At 38.1% G+C, this 22,776-nt stretch overlaps 2 protein-coding genes and 1 long non-coding RNA gene across 7 annotated transcripts in view; 2 read left to right on the top strand and 1 right to left on the bottom strand.

Annotated features, from left to right (window-relative positions):
- LOC144277196 (uncharacterized) overlaps positions 1 to 11,644 on the bottom strand; it is a 73,598-nt gene extending 61,954 nt beyond the window's left edge. Inside the window, exons 1-3 of one of the 2 annotated variants that reach the window (XR_013348416.1) lie at positions 11,499 to 11,644; positions 8,156 to 8,197; positions 7,664 to 7,729 (exon numbers count right to left, since the gene is read on the bottom strand). This is a non-coding gene — a long non-coding RNA (uncharacterized LOC144277196). Of the gene's footprint in view, positions 1 to 7,663; positions 7,730 to 8,155; positions 8,198 to 9,914; positions 10,020 to 11,498 lie in introns of those variants that run through there. The other variant, XR_013348417.1, reaches the window with a different exon arrangement.
- Positions 1,721 to 6,125, top strand: LOC144277195 (fatty acid-binding protein, liver-like). Its single transcript, XM_077837850.1, has 4 exons — positions 1,721 to 1,787; positions 3,170 to 3,342; positions 4,876 to 4,965; positions 6,075 to 6,125. The coding sequence occupies exons 1-4, from the start codon at positions 1,721 to 1,723 to the stop codon at positions 6,123 to 6,125; spliced, it is 381 nt and encodes a 126-aa protein (XP_077693976.1).
- On the top strand, positions 11,018 to 21,797 carry SRSF10 (serine and arginine rich splicing factor 10). Of its 4 annotated transcripts, none has more exons than XM_077837848.1 (6): positions 11,018 to 11,177; positions 13,541 to 13,647; positions 15,361 to 15,462; positions 18,968 to 19,130; positions 19,435 to 19,485; positions 19,649 to 21,797. In XM_077837848.1, the coding sequence occupies exons 1-6, from the start codon at positions 11,113 to 11,115 to the stop codon at positions 19,944 to 19,946; spliced, it is 786 nt and encodes a 261-aa protein (XP_077693974.1). In that variant the 5' UTR covers positions 11,018 to 11,112; the 3' UTR covers positions 19,947 to 21,797. The 4 variants fall into 4 exon arrangements, with proteins under 4 accessions (XP_077693974.1, XP_077693973.1, XP_077693972.1 ...); XM_077837847.1 differs by having other exon boundaries at positions 19,432 to 19,485; XM_077837846.1 differs by having other exon boundaries at positions 11,018 to 11,183.
- The last annotated feature ends 979 nt before the right edge of the window (positions 21,798 to 22,776 follow it).

The following is a 22,776-nucleotide window of genomic DNA, read 5'->3' as shown; positions in this document are numbered from 1 at the left end:
AAATTGGATCTCTAAAATTAATTTTAAAACATTCAAATGATTAAAGACAATATAGTTTAGGGCAGTGTGCTCTTAAAATCAAGTGGAGGTTTAGTAGCCAGCACTAGATCTCAGATCTCCTAACTCTTAATCCTGTGACATACTTACTGATTAAAACTGTGATGAATTAGAGATAGACCTGAACTGTCCCAAAGTTTGGGGTGTATTTGAAACTCTGATTCCAATTTGGGCTTGTCTCTAAAAATTACAACTGGACAACAGTGTAAAGTAAATTCATAAGAAAAATTCATCATTATTTTCCCACTCAACTAAAAACTACTGCCTAGTCTTAATACAGTACTAGAAATGTTGATTTAGACAGGTCAGTCACCTCTAGGGCACAAACACTATTTGAATTAAGCAACTTTATTGCAAACCACATACAGTTTTACCGAATGCCTTCCAAAGCCAGCAGGCAGGCTTGATCAGGGAGGGATGAGTATTACACTGTGAGTGAGGAATTCTGAGGTTATGAATGTGGAGAGTAACAATTAAGAATTAAGTACTTCCATTTATTTTCCACTTCAATTCCCAGGCAACAGTTCCATGTTTCGTTTCCCCCTTAAATCTGTATGTCTGGGACCATCATTAAATACATTTAAATATTGTAAGAAACTGATTAGTGCATATGTGCCCCACTGATGTCTACTAGATGGAATCACAACTGATCAGCTGTGGGTCATAGGCCCTGTACTGATAATGGCTAAGGGAGATTCTTTTTTTCCTCACGTCGTAGGGGCCAGTTCTTTTGGAAAAGACTGATCTGTGTTCTATCTTCACTGTCTCTGTGAAGTTCCAAGTACCCACATAGAGCATAGTGAGTCATGAAGTTCTTCACATGCCATGGATTTATTACAATATATAAGAAATATAATTTCACATCCAGTGACTACTTCTCTAAAGTTTTATATAACTGAACACTTGTATTTATTTATTTAGAATATGGGTAAAATTTTCAAAAGTGCTTCAGTGACTTATGAGCCTAAGTATCATTTTAACTAATGACTTAGGCCTGGTCTACACAGTTTATGTACCAGTATAACTGTGTCAGTTTTCGGTGTGATTCTTTTTATTTATATAGTTATACCAGTATAATCCCTAGTGTGGACACAGTTATATCTGTACAAAGGTGCCTTACATCAATGTAGCTTTTTCCCCTTCCTTTACGGAATAAGCTATACCAGTATAAGCAAATTTATACTGGTGCATCCACACTGGAGAGGTTGTATTGCTTTAACTATACCATTATATTTAAAGTGATACAAATGTTATGAGTACACAAACCCTTATGCTTTAGGAGCCTAAGTACCATAGGCTTTCAATAAGACAAGGGCTTGCCTAAAACAGGGAAATAGCCTGGAATAGCTATTCCACATTAGCTCCCCATGTGGCTACTCTTATTCTGCATTTTGTACTTTAGTTTAATCTATTCTGGAAGCAATAAACTTGCTAGGAAAGAGACAGTCAGGGTAAAGACACAGCCACAGACCACAATGAACTAGAGGTTATTTCTATTAAGAATAAACAGACGATTAATAATTGATACTATATTGTTAATAATTAGCAGATTATGTCATATGAGAGGCCACATTTTCTTTCTGTATAAATAGCATTTAATTCAGTAGACGGCTGCTCCATTCTCTTTCTGGCATCACTGCCATACTGTACTGCACCATCCATAATGGCATTCAATGGAACCTGGCGGGTCTATGCTCAAGAGAACTATGAAGAGTTTCTCAAAGCTCTTGGTAAGTGTCTTGTTATTTTTTTTTCTGTAACTTGCTGGATTTGTGAAATATAACAACATTTTGCATTTAAGGAACCTTCCATCAGGGAATATCTAAAGTGTTTTTCACAAACCACCTTCCATGTAGGGTGATCAGACAGCAAGTGTGAAAAATCGGGACGGGGGTGGGGGGAAATAGAAGCCTATATAAGAAAAAGACCTAAAAATCGGGACTGTCCCTATATTGGGACATCTGGCCACCCTACTTCCATGAGTTAGGTAAGTGTTACTAGCCCCATTTTAGATATAAAGTGAAGTGAAGACACTTGCCCACAAGTCACACAGAAATCTGTGGAAAAGCCAGGGATAAAACCCAGATCTACTCAGCCTTAACCACAAGACTGGTCTTCTTATGAAAGGAAAGGTATTTCAGTAGAAGCATATCAGTTGACCTGTTTCAGTTTATAAGGTTAACTAGGAGGGAATTGGTAATGGGATATAGAGCCTCTCAGCTCTGTTACCAGTTCACATAGAGCCTCTGACAGTAATCACTGATTACCTTATGGCTGTTTGTTAGCCTATGTGAAATGAGTTTGATGGTCTCTAGCTAGTTGTCAGAGGTGTCTAGGTTACTAAAAAACACCACCATAGTTTGCATTGTTAGTTGCAGCAAAACAATCAAATTAAACAGAGCGGAATGCCTTGCTCAGTGAAAATCCCTTCTCAAAGAGCATGTTGCCTGAACTACACCCTCAGCCCCAAAGGCGATCCTTTCAGGTCAGCTTTGAAGCTTATTGATGAGAAAGCTGGGGATACTTGCACTGTTTTGCCCTGTGGCTATGCAGAGGACTTCAGTCTGTCCTGGGGGAGGATGAGAGAGAAAATGAACCTTATGCAATGCTACTCATGTCATTTAGTGCAGTACTAAAGGTGCTCAGACATTACAGTGATATAAGAAAAAAACTATATAGAATGGAAAAGAACATAGAAAAGGTGGTCAGCCTTTCACCAGTGTTAAGTATGCACACAAAATTTAAAAAGAGAAATTAATTTATTGTACTAATGTAATCTTAGGGCAAAAACACTTCAAAGTGCTTGTAAATATGACTATATATAGGGAAGATCCTCAAAATCTTAAGAAAAACAGCGTACCTCATAAAGAACTGGCAGTGAAACTCCAAGATTAAAAGAAAAGAAAATGAATCTAAAACCAAGTATCCCACTGATGAAATTGTATGTCCATAGAGAACAGGGTAATCTAACTTTGCCATCCTTTTCTGTTGCTGATTTGTGTCAACCTTGTCACTTCATTGAATCAAAGTATTTTATTTGCATAACAAACAAACCCCATACTTCCCTCTGCATAACAGAGAAGTTAAAATTCCATTTTTCCTCTTTCTGCAGCATTGGCAGATGACCTCATCAAAGTTGCCAAAGACATTAAGCCTGTTATTGAAATACAACAAAATGGAAACAACTTTGTTGTGACATCAAAAACACCTAAGCAGTCTGTAACAAATTCATTTACTCTGGGGAAAGAGGCTGATATCACTACTATGGATGGCAAAAAACTAAAGGTAATATATTTCAAGAACAATAACCGCTCCCTCACTAGTACTTCAGGTTTCAGAGTAGCAGCCGTGTTAGTCTGTATTCGCAAAAAGCTTATGCTCAAATAAATTGGTTAGTCTCTAAGGTGCCACAAGTACTCCTTTTCTTTTTACTAGTACTTCAGTATCATTTTGCAAGTGGAATTTCTTTGTACTATTCCCATTAGGAAACTTCAATTGCTTCTGATGAGTAAGAAATTAAGTAAAACTTAAAAGCTCTAAAGAGAGCATGCAGGTTACATGGTAAGTGAAGGAGCCAGAAAGACTGTTTGTCTAGCTGGCTTTGTGGTTAGCGACACAGGGAATCTAAGTTTGTGTCACAAACTGCCATGTTAGCAGGTCCCAAGAAAGTTGTGGTGGCAACACATTAAGCAACTGTGGAGGAGCAATCACCTTACACCACTCTAGAGCAAACTCCTCTAGCTTCAGAAGGAGCTGCTTCCAGACCTTTTCAGTTGGAAAAATGGTTGCTGCAAAGCACAGTTTGAAGAAACCCCCATTAACCTCTAGGAAAAACTGAATGCTTTGTACTAATTCAGCTCTTGTCACACAACAGCTCATTAAAATGCTCAGGTAAAAGGTAACATTTCTTAAAGTAGTCAAATCTGCTGCTTCAGTGCATAAGTTGATCAACCCAGGGGTCAGGGAGGAATTTTATTCCCCATGTACATGAATAATTGGCTACAAATGTATTATGGAGTTTTCCACTTTCTCCTGAAACAGTGATTCCCAAATAGTGGTGTGTGGAGCACCCCTGGTGGTCTGAGTAGAGCTGACTGTTCCCATGGTTCTAGCTCTCCATGTAGTTTCTAGCTGATATAAAGCACATTAAAAAGATAAAACACATTAAATGTGTTCTTACTACAATTTTTTCATGTAGGGTATTGCTATAGCTACCAGTTGTGGCAGGGGAGTTGGGTCATATGTTTATGGATAGAAATGAGGGTAGTTTATGAGAAAATCTTTTTGTTAAGATGTGGTCCACACTATTAAAAAACAAAAAAGTTTGAGATCCCCAGCCACCATTGCCAGAAGAAGGATAACATCCTAGATGGACCAACAGTTTGATCCAATGTGGCAAAACCTATTGTATAGTCTTACATTACATAGGACAAATTTTACTCCCATTTTGCATATTTCAACTGCCAGTTAGCTTTACACACAATACCAATAACTGTAAAGTCTTTCTAATATATCTGTATTTCCTGAAAATTATCTGCACACCAAGAAGTAGCATTTATACATGCATTGGTATTGTTTCAACAGTTAAGAGAAGTTTTCATTGAATGCTAAACAAGATGCTCATTACTCCTGTCAATCTGAAGTTAGCATGAGATTAATGAAATATCAGTATCTGCAATTCCATTCTTTCTTATCTGTGTAACTAACTACCATTCTAACTGAATTTCCCAGTTTCTACCTTTTGGCCTAAATTGCCTACCAGAAATGTACTTGCTGGGCTACTATAAATACTTACGTTTTAAAAATCTGTGTTCACAGTGCACGGTTAACATGATAGGTGGGAAGCTTGTGTGCAAAACAGAAACATTCTCCCATGAACAGGAAATTAAAGGAAATGAAATGGTGGAGGTAAGTGATTGGTAAATAAAGGTGCAATAGGAAAAATAATGGAGAAACATTTTCTATGCCTGTCAGTTTATAAAATGATACCATCACTTTAAAAAGTCCCAGTGTTGAGCACAGGAATTACTACTGTGAGCATGGATTATATCACTTTATTAATGAAAGAATATGTAACTTTATAATCCAAGGGTGATTGCAAGCAGCAAGAAACAACATTAGTTACCATTTAGTACAGCCAGGGTGATGCATTGTTACTTATTGACTTAACTGAATCTCCTCTACACATGGACAATGCCTGTGGCTGTCTGTTATAGTTTCACTCTATACATTTCTATCACTGAAAGTTGCTATTCATCACTTCCCAGGATACATTGAGCCAAATTCATTTCCGTTATCATTCCATTTTAGGCACTCAGGTTTAGCGTTGTTAGCTTTTGACCATCATGTGGGCAGGCTCTTTGCAAGATTTTTCACAGGGTTGTACAGCTGGGATGCTCTTGAGCAGAGAACGAAAACTGAATCAAGCCATGCTAATTTACATTTTCACCCGTTTTATTTACAAATCCTAGGAACTTATAATGTGTCCTGAACGGTTTCCTACTGGCACAGAACCCTTCTCCCAGGGAGTTGAACTTCCACTTGCCAGGCTTTTAATATGTATTCCAGTTGGTGTGATCATTGTTATAAGAATTACAGCTAAGGTTTTCAGAACTGCCTAGGGATTTTAAATGCTGAGTTTCCTTAGATGACTTTGAAAATCCCAGCCTACTTTCTTTACAATAAATCTGCAAAGAACCAGATCAAAAGTACTTATCTGGGGCAGTGGGTTTCTAGTATAGGGAACATACTTGTGACTGAGGTTACTCCAACAATACACTTGAAGATAACATTTGACTATTTAGATTTTCAGTGTTCAGAACTGATTCCCTAAGAAGAACACCATTGTTTCAGTATGAATGTAATCAGCATGTCCATATGCAGTTGTTGTAACTGCATTTTCAGATGATATGAGATGGAATTACAAATATACTACAGCAACTTCAAAGCTGTTAGCTACATACAGGTCCCCCTACAGTATAAATGGAAAACAAGTAACATATTTGTGTCTTTTACAGACTATGACTGTTGGTTCAGCAACACTCATCAGAAGAAGCAAGAAGGAATAAACAATAAGAAGAAAGATGCATTTTATTTTGGACATTTTTACATTCCAGAATAAAGTGCATTTGCCATCAGTTGTGAAATTTGTTATTTTGAAAAAATGCAATGGAAAATAAAGAAATAGGATCTCTGCTTTCTTTCCATGCTCACACTTGATTTACACTAATATAAGAATTCATTTTCCCTGACTACAGAGACACATCCCATACTCTAACTTCTGGTGGCCTACTTCCCATCCAGGCAAACCTCCGATTAACTTCAACAAGTTTTGCCTGTGTAAGTACAGGATTGGACAGCTAGTGAAATGGTAATTTGCCATAAGGATTACAGGGAGAGGATGAAAGCTATTAGGAATGTGTCTTTGCCTCTTATCCTTATTAAGGAAGGCGATAATTTTAGTGAACCCCAACACCTTCTCTCTTTCTATCTGCCCAATAAGTCTGGGAAACCTACCAAAAATCAGATATCTAATTCCTACCCAGCAAGTGTCACTGCTGATCTTTCTGTCATCACAATAGTAATATAAATAGAAATATTTAAAAAAGCTATAAAAAGTATTGTACACGTTCAGCAGGTAATTATACACAAAGAAAATGAAGCTGAGGCACCAAAAGCAACTAAACTCAATGCCTATTAATTAAATTTTCAAGATCTAAAATGATTAAGCATCTCAGTTTGTAAAAGTCTTAGTGAGTATAGCTGGAATATTTGCTTTCAGATTTGATAGGTATCTGTACTCTTTCTGGGATGAGGTATGAATTATACAGGACTGAAGCATACGAGAATAATGTCCCTGCACGTATACCTCCTAACTGTCCCTCACTACAAAGTGCATTCCCCTTTTAACACATTATCCTCCATCCCACACAAAATCTGCTGTTATCCCACATTTGACATTGTCATTTAATTGTCCCATGGTCATGAGGTGTCATCCCAACAGATCTCTGGTTCAGAATCACTGAATCTGCTCCATAATATATACCCTACTATGGCAGTCATGCCACTTATCAGGTCACCAGTTTTGTGGATTCTATTACATCTAGTGCCAGTTCTATTCTTCACCCACTGAAGTCAACGGGAGTTTTGTCAAGTGACTCAGCTGGGAAAAGAATCTGACCTTCAACAAACATCACCACTTTGAAAGTGCCATAAGTTAAATCAGAAAAAAGCACTCTTATTCTGGGATAAGAGTGTCCACATGGGAAGTTTTACCAGTATAGCTATGCTGGTAATTTCCCCTGAGTAGACAAGCCCTTACTCTCAGAGGCATGCTTGTTAAAGATCAAATTAAATTCCCAATTGAATCACTTGAAAAAACTCTCATTGACTTCAATGAGATAAGAATGTCCGCATGGGGAGTTTTACCAGCATAGCAATGCCAGTATACTTACACCTGCATAGGTATGCTGGTAATTTTCCCCATATATATAAGCCCTAAAACTTGAGTACAGTGGAAGTTGCACACGTATACAAAATCCCACAGAGGCACAAAGAGATGTTGGCCAGAACAAACTTGGGAAGAAAGTTCTTTTAATGTTTCGTGGTGCAAGAAACCATTCAATACAGCTTGGAAAGGTATGTTTGTAAGTTGCTTGGTAACTGTTGCTAGCTAGATAAGGAAACAATACAAAAATAAATTAGTTGTCTAACAGTAAATTCCCAGGAAACCACAATGCTTCAACAATCAGGTGCTGCATCTGTAAATTGCATTGTACAAGAGATTTGACCCGTTCAGGTTCTTTTCTGAACTAGTCTAACTAAAAATATATTCAATTTTGTAAAATAAAATTGTAATTACAGGTTTTAAAACTTGTAAAAATGTATGCTACATTGCTTTTCACGTATTATGACATACACGTGTATTTATTTAGATTTAATTTATAGCAAGTGTCTAAAATGCTAAGCACTTATGTGTTTAAGGAAAACACGCACACATACAAAAAGTTACATTGGGTTAATGCCCACAAAAGAGCTCCCAACCCTCCACAAATAAAAGACTTCCCTCCACAAACCCACTCAGACTCATTCAACTCACCAACTCAGTGAAAGTCTAGGAAAACAGTTCAGCGGCCATGCTCTGTAATGCAAAGGGACATTGGGTTATAGAATGGTAGGATGTTCTGAAAACAGTACCTATCAATATATAAAATTAAAACTGTTTTTTAAAATATTTGTGTTTAAACCTCCATAACAGATTCTGAGAGCAAACACAGTGCAATGTCCAAATTATTTAAGCTTTAACATTGTCTACTACAGGGCTATTCATAGCAACATAGTCTCAGCACATTCCACTGCCATGTGAGAGATCTGAATTTGAATGTACGTCCTTTGTGCAGGTCCTTACTCCAACCTGTCAAGAACTGGGGGCCCTTGCTCTGATTTACAGTGGGAGGATGCTATCACATAGCAGAGGCAATTTTGGGAAAAACTGGGACCATCCTGCAAAAAGAGTTGGTGATATGACCTCTTGACAAAGGCAATCTGCAATGCGAAGAGCAATGGATTAACTGGGTGGAAATGTAGACTAGTTAATGACGCAGGTGATGATTCTATAGTTTAGGCCAAGGGTCTTATGTTACTGGTTTGGGAAATAAGTCATTATTTACACATGGAAAAGTCTTGCAGTGAAAGAGGGATACATCCACCCTCTCCCAAAATCAAGTGAAATCATGTGAAGTACCCCTCAAGGGAATATTTATATAATTGCATCTTGTAATTCTGAACACTGCAGAATGGACATGGTCCATCTAGTTGAGAACCTTGTCTCTACCAGCTGCCAATACCCGAGGCTTCTGAACAAGATATGTAATTACTCCTGGCTACATGTATTTATTGCTATGCACCAAATTCTGCCATGAAGTGATTTCAGTGGTTCCACATGGGTTTCTGAGGGCAGAATTTGGCCTACCAATAGCTAGACACTTTGGTACTACAGAGCTGCATTATGCTGTGCTCATATATGGTAGGCTTAATCCTCAACCATCTTTTCTGGCTTGCTATTACCAGTTTCATGTTCTTTTAAAGAAGCTTTTGTGCGTGCATAGAATTTTATTGTATATTTACTGCACATTGTACTCAGCTCAAATGCCCACTTCTAATAAGTATACTGCAGGATAGAGTGTTAGAAAGGGAAACACCTATTGTATAATTTACAAATTACTGTAGGTCGGGATCCTTATCTCTACTCCCAAAGAGCAAAGTACATCACGTAAGTCAAAGGCCATAGATTTTACTCAGTGTTACTCAGACACAATAACCACCAAGGCACTTTTCTATTTGGCAGAATGCAAATACAAGGCCTCCTTTCCCAGCGATCTCACTTCTTCAACCTTGTTGAACCTGCAATAATAACAAACCATTGTGGCCATGTGAGAGAGAACAACAGGATCTGAGTGGGAGCATGTGTTTGTAACTGCTACAGTTTTACTCATGTTCCACTATCTAAAATGACGCAACCGCAAAGTCTGTACGTTAAAAGGTCAAAGAAAGATAGGGTTGAATGCTGGCAGCATCTTGTTTCAGGCTTGTGGTGATGTCTCCATCTGTTCCTCAGATTTGTTATACATTACCACACCCAATGTGATCTGAACCTCAACAGGTTTTTTTAATGAGCACTTCATTAACTCAGCCACTACAGAGGTTGGTTTAATAGTTGGTGACCTCTCATTTATTCGTGTAAAGCACCATGCACAAGTAACTCACCATGCACTGTACAAGTAATGATAGTGTTAATGGTATAATTACCCCATTTTACATATGGGTAAAACAAAGTACCGAAAGGTCAAGTGACTTACCCAAGGTCACCTAGTGAGTCAGTAGCAAAGGCAGGTATGGCACACAGGGGCCCTGACTCTCAGCCAATCGCTCATACCACAAGCCCATGCTCTTTCCCATAAAATAAGAAACATCATGACTTTGGTTAACAGCTATCCTCTCCTTGAGTCCTGAAATCACTTTTTGGTCCTGTGAAGCATCCTGACTGACGCTTCTATGTGTAACATCATGACCTTCCATTGCGATGCAATAAGGCCTTTCTAATGGTGCCAAGACATAATGGCACCAAAATGAAAGGTTTTGACAGCACCAGCTAAGAGGTTACATGTCAGCATTTTGGATGGTGCAGCATGTTGAGATTTGGATGCCATGCAGGCATCCAAGGTGGGCTAGCACTAGCATTCCAATGTCACCTTGTAAATTGCTGTTGTCATGGTAGAGAGACTTATCCTGCCACACAGCATGGCATTTCAGGCTGTGCATACCTTGCTGGATGAGGATTGGGGTAGTAGTCACCGTTACCCTGCATCACTGCACCTACGCGTGCACCACTTTGCCCTTCATTTAGGGCAGAGCTGCCCTTGTCTATTGTCTGGCTAGCCCGAGGGGTGTGGTGCTCTACAGTAATAGTGTGGGGTTGGAGGCTCTCTGCCCCTTACAGCAGCAGCCTGCACCATGGGTTATGCTGCCCCTCAGGCGCCGGTTCCCCTCCCTCCATCGTCCCCATTCCTCGCCTGAGAAGGGAGAGTCAGGCGCGCGCTCAGCGGCTCAGCTCTGTTCGGGCGGGAAAGGGATCGGCCGGCGCGCACCCAGCCAACAACACGCCACTGCCGCGCGAGACAGCAAGCGCGGGTTGAGCGGGCGGTACCGTGCAGCGCATGCGCTGAATAAGCGGCGGGCTGTACAGGTGCGGAAAAACCAGGCCGCAGGATCTCTAGAGCTGGCGGCGAAGCAAGGACAGAGGGGATCGGCGCGTGCGCATCGCCACGAGAGGACTTGGCGCACGCGCAAAGCGAGGTGCGGCGGCAGTTTGGCGCCTGCTCTCTTTCTTCTACCGCCCCTCCTCCTTGTTCTGGCTGGGTTCTCGCCGGAAGCGTTCCGAAGTCTCGCGAGAGGCGGCGAGGCAGTTGATAGTGGTGGCGCTGTCTCTCCCTGGAGAGTCGCTTCGCTCCTCTTTTCTCCTCCGCGTCTGGGCCCTGCCTGGGAGCCGCCGCCGCCATGTCCCGCTACCTGCGCCCCCCCAACACCTCGCTGTTCGTGCGGAATGTGGCCGACGACACCAGGTGTGTGTAAGTGCGGGGGGGATCCAGGGAAGGGGGCTCGGGCAGGGGCGCTGGGAGGGGCGGGCGGGCGCATGGCGCGAGGGCTGCGCAGGCTTTGGCGGGCTCACTAGGCCGCGCAGGCAGCCACCATATGAGGGGGAGGGGTGTTCCCTGAGGAAGGGGAAAGGAGTCCCAGGCCGTTTCCTTCTTCCCTATCTTTCTCATAGCCTCCATTCCTCACACGCCTTCCGTTTTCTCCTTCCCGCCCGGGCTCTCAGCCGCTTGCCCCAGCGCGCTGAGTTCGGGAAACCGCGGGACAAAACCCGGGAGGGAGAAACTTACGGAAAGCAGGGTCGCCGTAGAGACCCCGCCGATTAACTGGCGCTTGCTCGGCGCGAGGCAGGGGTTGTGAGGGTAACCCGGGGGCCAAATTCTGCGCTCCAGGACATGTGTGCGCCGTCACGTGTCGCTTCCCCACACCCGCTGGTTTCAAACACTGGCCCCTCGAGGGTAGAGTCTGGAGCCTCAGGAGAAACAGCGATTGCCGGGAGCTGGAAAAGCGCCAGAGGCTCTTAGTGCGCAGAGGCTGCGCGCCCCCCGCACCCGTGCGTAGTGTTGGTCCCTGTTGGGACAGGCTGTTACTGCACCAATTCCTCTGTAAGGTGTTGAATGGCGGGTTTTCCGTAATTAGCGAGAAATAAATAAGGGGAGGAGTTGTCTAAAGTTACATTTCGCGTATCAGAGGGAAAGCGTAGCCGTGTTAAACAACGAGGAGTCCGGTGGCACTTAAAAGGTGCCACCAGACTCCTCGTTGTTTTTACATTTCACTGTTGTCTAAAGTAAAAGTATCCACGTTCCCGATACATAAGACTGCTGAACCTTCATCAAGAAATGGAAGTGTTAAGGAATTGTACAACATATTTTTCTGTTTTGTACTCTGGGTATTTTAGCAAATGCTCATTCTATCACATTTCCCTTATACCTTTTTAATATCTTCTGACACTTATAAATAAAAACTACAGCGTTTATAAAGTTAGTGTTTTTGAGTTTGGTAGTCTATATAAAGTACATTTATAAATTAAAGGTCAGAGATTTCTCTATAAATCCTATTTAAGTCAGTAAGACTTGCTTTTGTGGCATGCAGGATTAAAGTCTAAGGTTATAGTGTTTAACTTGCTATCAGGAAAATAATCTACCCTAAAGGAGTCATGCAATAAATAACATTGAAATAGAAATGATGGGATGAAGTAGGAGTTGCATTTTTTTCCGTATGGTACTGATAGTTCTGAATTGGAAATAGATTATGTGTTGAGAGCTTTTTTTGTGTGATCACCTGCCTTTCCTCTGTGATTATACTTGTGATTAGTTTTAGAGGGAAATGTATTTAATGACCTCAACAGTTGAGGAAGAAAACTATTACATACAACTTATGAAAAGAATGGGGAACCTATTTGGTCCCTTTCTGTAACTTGCTGTGAAAACTCTGCCCTTTGTACAGATACCATGATGTGGAGATTTCCTATTGAATCTTTGTTTATCTCCTGTGTTCTTATAACTGGTGTGTGTCATGCATTCTTCCACAGGCTGTGAGGAAGACTGAGGAAATAGTGGTAAATTTTCATCATTGACTTTCCCAGCCAGGGCCATTTTATGCATCTAAAATAACATACAGTGAAATCTGTATGAGAGAGTTGATGATGTTGGAGAGGAAGAGGGGATGATTCCAAACAGTGTCAAACCTATTGAACAGAATTATACTCTTTTGTTAGATCACCTCCATGAAGCAATTAACTCTTAGTGGCTTGAATGGCTGTTTTAGACTAGTGTTGTTTGATGTGTCTGAAAAATTCAGCGTGTTAGGTAGAGTGACTTATTTTTGTGGATCTTTCTTGAATTTCCAAATGTTCTAACTTGCTGTTTTCATGGTGCAAAAACATGGAATTAGAAGTCTTACAAAAAAATTTAAGAAAAAGCTTCTCTGAGATCTGCTGTTTTCCACCCACCTTCAGTAATTCAGTACTGTTTACTAAATATACCATTACATGTATTTTTCTCCATTTACACTTGCCCAATATTGAATTACACTGAGTTTTCAGATTCTAAGATGCTAGCATAAAATTTTAATTATTACAAGATTTTTAAACACCTTGGGAGCTTTAGCACCCACAGTTGATTTAGGTTTTTAATTTATTCTGATTAATTTTATCATAAAGACTAATTACTCAGATTTTTTTGTTTGTACTTTATCATCTAGTTAGTTCTAAAAACAAGCTTTGGCCATATTTGATTCAAAATTTTTTTCAATAGTTTCTTTAAATATTTCAGTTTGCAATTTAAATGTAAAAAGTGAAAGAATATATAAAAATGTATTTATGGTATTTCAGGTCTGAAGACTTGCGTCGTGAGTTTGGTCGTTATGGGCCTATAGTTGATGTGTACGTTCCACTTGATTTCTACACTCGTCGTCCAAGAGGATTTGCTTATGTTCAATATCCTTTCTTCAGATGGCTGATTAGTGAGGGGTGTTGAAGTTTGAAATTCAAGTTTGTGTAAGAGGTAACAAATCTAAATGAAAAAGCAGTTTACTTTTGTGTTATATCTAATAAATGTCTTATTGTGGCGTATTCCATTTTTTTCAAAGATTAACTCCTCACAAATTGCTCTTTACCTTTTTTGCAAAACTTTAAACCAAATCCAGTAAGATAAGAGCTATTTTGTTGCATATCTGTCACTTAAATTGATACTATATGATTTAAATGACAATTATCACTGACTCGGAAGTGTCTACCACATTTTTAATATAACTGATACTGAAAGTTAATTTGTTCTTGTGCTTAGCAAATTGTGGCTGGTATTCATTGTTAATTTAAAAACATGGAAATTGGAATCACTTGATCAAAAGCAGTTTGTATAAAAATGAGGTAAACTTCTTTCTTTAATATTGTCCCCTAATTTACTGTCCTCTGTTGTTGCCTCAGAGAATGTAAAGCTGTACAGTAATGGCGACCCCAAAGAGAAAGCATGAAAGAACCTTTAGAGTAGAGTTCAACAATTAAGGCAAGTAGACAAGCCAAAGACCTCTTAAGGATCAGGCTTGAAGAGAAGGGAGAGTTTGGGAAAAGAAAAAGTAAAGAAAAGCTGGAAGAAGGACAAGCCATAATGGGAGACAAAGCTTCGCTTTATCTACAAAAGGGGGAAAAGGTTGTTTTTCAAAGTAAAAGATAAAGCCATCTGTCATTTTTGACCAAGCATCTCATGACAAGTCCTTCTGACAAGCACTTAAAGAGTTAAAGGTCAAGATGAAGTTGAATGGTGGCCAAGATTAAAGGAGTCATACCTGATGTATCCTACAGAATAACCGTTTTTTCTGTTTCTCGTGTAAGTGGTAACTTGATAAATTATTCTGGTTTAGTCTGTTGACAGAACCTATAATATTTCACTTGTGGGTGGTATTGAAATTGTAACTGTCTTGAATGAAATGCATTCATTCTTGGTTTATTTATCAAGATAAGTATGCCTATATGGTAACCAGGAGATGATGGACGAAGTTGGTATGCAGACCAATACAGATGATTTATTCTTTCAAGTCAGCTAGACAGAGGAGTATGAGTGAATTACAGTGAACAGTCTTAGGGATTTAAGATATTGATCATCTAATCCATAGCTTAATGTTTCAGTATATGCTTTATTTTTTAATAGAATACAGTGGTCTATATATTTGAGTAACAATTGCTGAAAGTCCATAATCAGTTTTAAAGGAGTAGGTGAAAAGGGAATAAGTTTCATGAATACAGTCATGTAATGAATGCAGAATTTTCACTTTTTACTAATGTTGCTTAAGCATTTTAAGAGTTAGCATCCCCCCCCCCCCCTTTTTTGGGGGCGGGAGGGTAAGGCAAACCTAGAGAATAAGGTCACTAATAACTAAACTTCTTTAACTACTTTTGATACATCAGTGTATATATAGGAGAAAAGAAGGCTATGGAATTACATGGTGATTGTTCATTAAAGGATAAATACTCTTGGTTGTACCTATATCAAAAGATTTGTATAGTATTCTCTCTCCAAAAATTCTCCTACAACCTTACAGTTAATGGGAGACAGTTTTTAGTGTGCCCTATAGTGAGATTAAAAATCCAGGAAAAACTGTTAATTTGAAGTTGTTAACTACTCAAATTCCCAAGTACCTTAACGCTTAGCACATTTGAAGATGTCCGTGATGCTGAAGATGCCCTCCATAATTTGGATCGGAAGTGGATTTGTGGCCGTCAGATAGAAATCCAGTTTGCGCAGGGTGATCGGAAAAGTAAGTGCCTTTGGGGCGTAGTATCAGAATGTAGTTTTATCCTTAATGTTAGGAGAGTTCAATCCTGGGAAGATAGTACACAACCATTATTTCAACATTAATAAAAAATTATTTTTCATACTTCATAATAAATGCAATTTGATTGTTTTTCTTTAGGGCTCTTTTCTAGATACATAAAGTCTCTTGATAACCCCTGCACTCACATAATATACTTTAAGTTATTTACCACAAGGTGACTATTAGAACTGGTCAAAAGATTTTAGTTGGAACAGATTTTCATCACAAAATACAGTTTCATTGCAATCAGAATTCTTTGCAGGAACATGTCAATTTCAACATTTTTCAACTTACACACTTCTAATATAAATTATAGGGCTGTCAGGTGATTTAAAAAAAACTAATCGCACTGTTAATAGAATACCATTTATTAAATATTTATTTAAAGTTTTCTACATTTTCAAATATATTGATTTCAATTACAAAACAGAATACAAAGTATATACTGCTCACTTTATATTTTTTATTACAAATATTTGCACTGTAAAAAACAAAAGAAATAGTATTTTTCAGTTCACCTAATACAAGTACTGTAGTGCAATCTCTTTATCATGAAAGTTGAACTTAACAAATGTAGAATTATGTACAGAAAATAAGTGCATTCAAAAATAAAATTTAAAACTTTAGCGCCTACAAGTCCACTCACTCCTGCTCCAGCCAATCGCTCAGACAAACAAATTTGATTACAATTAGCAGGAGATAATGCTGCTCGCTTCTTGTTTGCAATGTCACCTGAAAGTGAGACAGGCATTCACATGGCACTGTTGTGGCTGGCATCGCAAGGTATTTCTGTGCCAGATGCGCTAAAGATATGTCCCTTCATGCTTCAACCACCATTCCAGAGTACACGCATCCATACTGGTGACAGGTTCTGCTCAATAACGATCCAAAGCAGAGTGGATCAATGTATGTTCATTTTCATCATCTCAGTCAGATGCCACCAGCAGCAAGCTGATTTTCTTTTTTGGCAGTTCGGGTTCTGTAGTTTCCACATCTCAGTATTGCTCTTTTAAGTCTTCCGAAAGCATTCTCCGCACCTCATCCCTCTTGGATTTTGGATGGCACTTCAGATTCTTAAACCTTGGGTCAAGTGCTGTAGCTATTTTTAGAAATCTCACATTGGTACCTTCTTTGCGTTTTGTCAAATCTGCTGTGAAAGTGTTCTTAAAATGAACGTGTACTGGGTCATCTGAGACTGCTATAACATGAAATATATGTCAGAATGCAGGTAAAACAGAACAGGAGACATACAATTCTCCCCCAAGGAGTTCAGTCAAATGTAATTAACGCATTATTTTTTTAACGAGCATCATCCGCATGGAAGCATGTCCTCTGGAATGATGGCCAAAGTATGAAGGGGCATACGAATGTTTAGCATATCTGGCATGTAAATACCTTGCAGTGCCAGCTACAAAAGTGACATGCGAAAGCCTGTTCTAACTTTCATGTGACATTGTAAATAAGAAGCAGGCAGCAGTATCTCCCATAAATGTAAACAAACTTGTTTGTCTTAGCGATTGGCTGAACAAGAAGTAGGACTGAGCGGACTTGTAGGCTCTAAAAGTTTTACGTTGTTTTATTTTTTAGTGCAGTTATGTAACAAAAAAAATCAACATTTGTAAGTTACACTTTCATGATAAAGAGATTGCACGACAGTACTTGTATGAGGTGAATTGAAAAATACAATTTCTTTTATCATTTTTACAGTGCAAATATTTGTAATCAAAAATATACTATAAAGTGAGCACTGTACACTTCGTGTTGTAATAGAAATCAATATATTTGAAAATGTAGAAAACCATCCAAAATACTGTATTTAACACATCAATTGGTATTCTATTGTTTAACGGTGCAATTAATCATTAATTTTTTTTGTTAATCGTGTGAGTTAACTGTGATTAATTGACAGCCCTAATAAATTTATATAATTTACTTTGTTTTGACAAATGAAAATGAAATGGTTTGGTGGTTCTGAATACAAAATGATACTCTGATTATATAAACTATTTCACATTTAGTATGGCATATGGTATAAGAAATCTTGGGTGTTTATCATATAACTGAAAGTAAGTAGTCTTAGTCCAGTTTTTGTAACTCTAAAACAGAACTAATATGGTTGTAATGAGGAGTATACTTCAGAAAATGGCTGATTTTAAGTCTGCGTTACAAGAAACTTGTAACAGGTTATATTCTAAAACATGTATATGCAACTTCAGACAAATGAGACTAATGCGTTGGCCCAAGGATCTTGTAGTACAAACTATCGGAGAAACAATATACCTGTTATGTTCTCCCACAAAAAATTACATGCAACCCTTGAAGTCTGTGCAGATTGTATGCATGCAAAGACAAAATTCAGTCCTGTATGTATGTATGGTTTTGGGAGGGGGAGGGGAGGGTGGCTAGAACATTGCCTTAAATTTCTTTCGGAAAATGAGTTAATCCTTTACCATGCATTTGATAACTACTAGTGCACACATCACAAGTGTGTGATTCCCAGACACTGGCTTCATTGGAACATGGAAAATGATTAAAATATACATTGAAGCATAGCATAGCAGTGTGAGGTTAATATACCCATTTGCTTCAGATTTGGATGCGGGGTGCATTTAATTAAAAGGGAAAATACAATGTAGTAGTAGTAGTAATGTGCTACTGTATCTAATCCAAATACAAAAGGACGAAGCCTGTTACCTGCCAATTTTGGTTGAAGGGTCATAATCAATGTATACTTTGCTCTTGTTTACCTTGTGTATAATCAGTTTCACCACTTTCCCTATATAGATTCTGGTTTTGGTCTTCCAAAAGGGAGAAACTTTTTAAAAAAAAAAAAAAAAAAAGAACAGTAAAGACTGCAAAAATCAGCAGACTATGGGGTGGGTGTAATACCTGAAGCTTTTTGCTGATTTCTTTAAAAATTGACTAGATTTCTCATTGACTGTCCTCTTAACTGAATTCAGAAATGTCAAGATATAATAGGGCCATGAAGCTGGACTAACAAGCCAACTGAAGATTCTAAGATTTTCTCTAGTGGGGTAGAACCAGCATAGCCAGCTTTTTGCTACCAGTTGGTGTATATGGGGCAGGGGTATGACTGAAGCACTGCTACACCCAGGCAATATTCTGTTACCCAAATCATCATTCACAGCTGGCAACTGGCCACAACTTACAGCAGCCCCAAGGCTGCTCTAAACAGCAGTAATGGGGCATAAAGATGGTGTGCAACCACTTTTACATCCCTCACGTGTCCATTCCGGTCTTCATGAAGAGTGCATTGGCTTGACTCAGGAATTGAACCCAGTTAAATTGATTTTGAAAACATGGGTGCTACCACTAATGCATAATTGAAATTCAAAGGAAGGGGCAGGGAGAACTGATCTGGAAATTAGAAAGTTATATTTGATTTTTTTTTTAACAAAAAAGTTAAATTATTGCTATTTTTCTGCAGCTCCAAATCAAATGAAAGCCAAGGAAGGGAGAAACGTGTACAGTTCTTCTCGCTATGATGACTACGACAGATATAGGCGATCTAGAAGCCGGAGTTATGAAAGGAGGAGGTCTAGAAGTCGTTCTTTTGATTACAACTATAGAAGATCTTATAGTCCTAGAAAGTAAGTGTAGTGTTTGGCTTCAACTACACAGCAGTCAGTTGGAGAAGAAAAATCACACTGACTATTTAGTTGTTAACATTTTGAATACTTTTTTTGTATGCTCACTTTGTAATCACATGCGTGGGAGTTACTGTATTTTGCATGCTTCATCAAAAGAGAAATATTGAATGAAATACAATTCTGTGCTTCATATTAAAGAATTAAAAGCAAATGCACATCTCAAAAAAACTAAACTTATTAATCATCTATATAAATACAAAGGTATTTGTCACCGTTTACTTTTTCTGATGTACCTTTTTAGCAGTAGACCTACTGGAAGACCTCGGCGTAGCAGGAGCCGTTCGGACAATGATAGGTAAAAAAAAAAAAATTTTACACCATTTAAATTCAAAACTAGATTACTATAATCCTTAACTTTAGATTAAAAATTTACTCCTGCAAAAATGGTTAAAAAAATGTACTAGATGTCTAAGAATAGCATTTTTATATTCAAATCTCTCTCCCCTTTATTCTGATAGGTTCAAACACCGCAATCGATCTTTTTCAAGATCTAAGTCCAATTCAAGATCACGATCCAAGTCACAGCCCAAGAAAGAAATGAAGGCTAAATCACGTTCTAGGTCTGCATCTCACACCAAATCTAGAGGCACCTCTAAAACAGATACTAAAACACAGTATAAGTCCAGCTCAAGATATGAAAAGGAACCGAGAAAAAAAGAACCAGCTAGATCCAAATCTCAGTCAAGATCACACTCTAGATCTAGGTCAAAATCCAGATCAAGGTCATGGACTAGTCCCAAGTCCAGTGGCCACTAACAGTGTAACCATCTTGTTTTTAGGCATGAATCATTCATTTACACACAGTTCAGTTTTCTTAAATTATCAGGAATATGATGTTGCAACAGTGCTAAAAAGAACTTCTTTTTGTCAGTTTTCCCTGTAGCAGGCAATGGTTATAATTAAAATAACAGTGTTGAGAAGCCACTAAGAGAGTCCACTTGTGAAATGTCATGGGCAGCTATTGATTTGATTGTGGTGTCTATGTATATTTTTGTAAAGATTTGCATTTTTTGATGCTTAAAATATTGGTGATAACTTGATTGACCATAATTCGCAACATTGTCCTATTGCAAATTTCACACCCACAGAGAAATTGGTGTGGAGCAGTTAAACTAGCAGTTTAACTTGTTCTTCAATATTAAAAGTTTGCAGTATGAATGGAAAACTGGGCAGCTGTAGTGCAACGCTGTCTGCTGTGAAATAGACTGGCAACATTACGTTTCCATTGTTTAAAGGGAGGAAATCTATATTTTTCATGCCCACCTACAGCAAGTAGACATGTGATGTTGAAGTTTCATGTTAACCCCACCATCTGGAGAGATGGTACTAACATTGCATATAGTATACGGGGATTGTCACAGTCTTGAGGATTCATGGGAGATCACGGAGTGTCATGATTGTTGTCAGGAGAGGGCTTCATTGTTTTTACCCGTCTGCTAATATTAGATGTTTAATAAAAACATATACATTGAAAATATTAAGGTCACATTTAAGCAAATGACAGAACAGCTACAATATTAGGTTAACGTGTACATTTTATTCAGTTTTTGTATCCTAAATTTTAGTGAGCAATTAATCATAAATTGCTTAGTTTCCCGCTGTTAGATGCAAGTAGATTGTTTCAAGTTGTGTGTGTACAGTATATAAGAACTAAACTTTTATGCCAATTACTCTTGTGGTTAGTTGGTGCATTCATAGATATCAAACTCTAGCCATCTCTCTATTTGTGAATAACTAAAGGATTGCTTTTACACTTCAAAATTTATCTAGTCAAGCAAGCCTAAATTACGTCCCTTCTTACCCAGACTGGATAGTGCTTTGGTTACAAGGTTTCATTTTAAATTACTTAAGAACAAATCTTTCAAGTTGGGTGTGAATTAGAGCTGCATCTCTAGCTATTTTGTTTATCACAAATACAGTATCTTGAGTAAATTGATGTGAAAAATAGTACAATACCAGTATGTAATCTCACGAGTATTTCTCTGGAAGGCAAGATGTTTTGTTAAGAAAATGGCTTCTGGCTTTGAATTTAAATAATAATAAAAAAAGCCAGTGTCAAACACCTTATGTTCCTTGCTGTCTATATAGTAGTCTATGAAGATGTTGGTGAAAAATTCTTTTTAGAGAATTACTTTTAGGTTTTGGTTTTAGCAATTTCAGCAGGGCCTTTGAGGAAACAGATGGCTTTTAAATTCTGGCTGTTGAATGTGCTTAAGGGGTTGATTCTAGAACCTTTGTATACTTGATAGTATTTCTAACTTTTTTCTTTACTCTTTGCAGTTAATGTTCATGTTCTGCTATGCAATCATTTATATGCACGTTCCTTTAATTTTGTAGACTTTCCTGGACGTATAGTTTAAAAACAGCAGTCTATTTAAAGCTAGCAGTAGCGTGCAGCTCTAGCAGAGGAAAGTTGTGGGATTAAACTTTGTATTTTCTTTCATATAGGGGCTTCTAAAAAGGTATTTTTATATGTTCTTTTTAACAAATATTGTGTACTACCTTTAAAACATCAATGTTTTGATCAAAATAACTAAAGACCCAGCTTATTTTCTGCTTGCTGTAAATTTAGCAAACATGCTACAATAAAAAAAAAAATGAAGGAAATACCGATCCACTGGAGTTATTGTAGCTTTAGAATTTGATTCTAGAGCAGCATTAGGAACAAGGCTGTGCATCTTCTGTGAAGTAAGATACCTCTTTAAGGTTTAGTGGTAAAGTAGAACAGGAATCCATTTATTTTGTCTGTCTAGATAGAACTGTATTTTTCTCTTTTGTTGAAAGAGGGCTAATGGGTGAAATAAGAAGAATGTTAAGTATACCTTTGGCCTAATAATGCAAAATAGATTTATCCGAACTTCCATGATCAGGATTGCTCGGCAAATATACAGATTTCCCCATTTATCATATCTGAGATAGTTCAGTAGACAAATCATGGGTTGTTAAACAGCATTTAAAGATGCATAAGGGAACAACATTTCTAGTTAACAGCTAGCAGTTACTTACACTTACCATGTCTTGCACTGTACCAAAAGCATTTATCTGGTAGATTACATAGAATTCTAACAGTAAAAATTATTTTTTATCTTTTCATCAACCTCTCAAAGCCTAAAATGGCTTTTGGCAATAGTGGAGCATGCATAACTTGTGAAAAAAGGGAAAATAATGTCCTGATAAAATTTACTTTGGACTCCCAATCTTGGAAAACATTTTAAGTGTAGAGGCTTAAAGGAATTTTAAGCATGTAGATAAGATTGGGGCCTATAGTTACAATGAATTGTTTTCAGATATTAACAGCAAAAGAGAAATTGACTATTTGGAAAATGTTAGTGCTAAAAACAAAAACTATGATTCAGAGGTTATAGTGCAGTTTGTATTTGGAGTTTGATAGATTTTTTTATAAAACAGAGTCCTTTATTTTGAAAGCCAGCTCAATTGAAGTCAAGTGTAGCATGACTTTAATTTGACTTGTGCATATGAGCAAGCCAGACAAGCTGAGCACAAACACACAACGTTGCAAGAGTGAAGATGGTACCCTGGTTCTTGCTCCAATTGGGAAAAAATGTTGAAAAGTCTGTTCTGTGGG

The sequence above is a fragment of the Eretmochelys imbricata genome, chromosome 19 (assembly GCF_965152235.1).
Source record: "Eretmochelys imbricata isolate rEreImb1 chromosome 19, rEreImb1.hap1, whole genome shotgun sequence".
Lineage (NCBI taxonomy): Eukaryota > Metazoa > Chordata > Testudines > Cheloniidae > Eretmochelys > Eretmochelys imbricata.
Note: the sequence above shows the minus strand (reverse complement) of the source record. Positions and strands in the feature narration are given on the sequence as shown.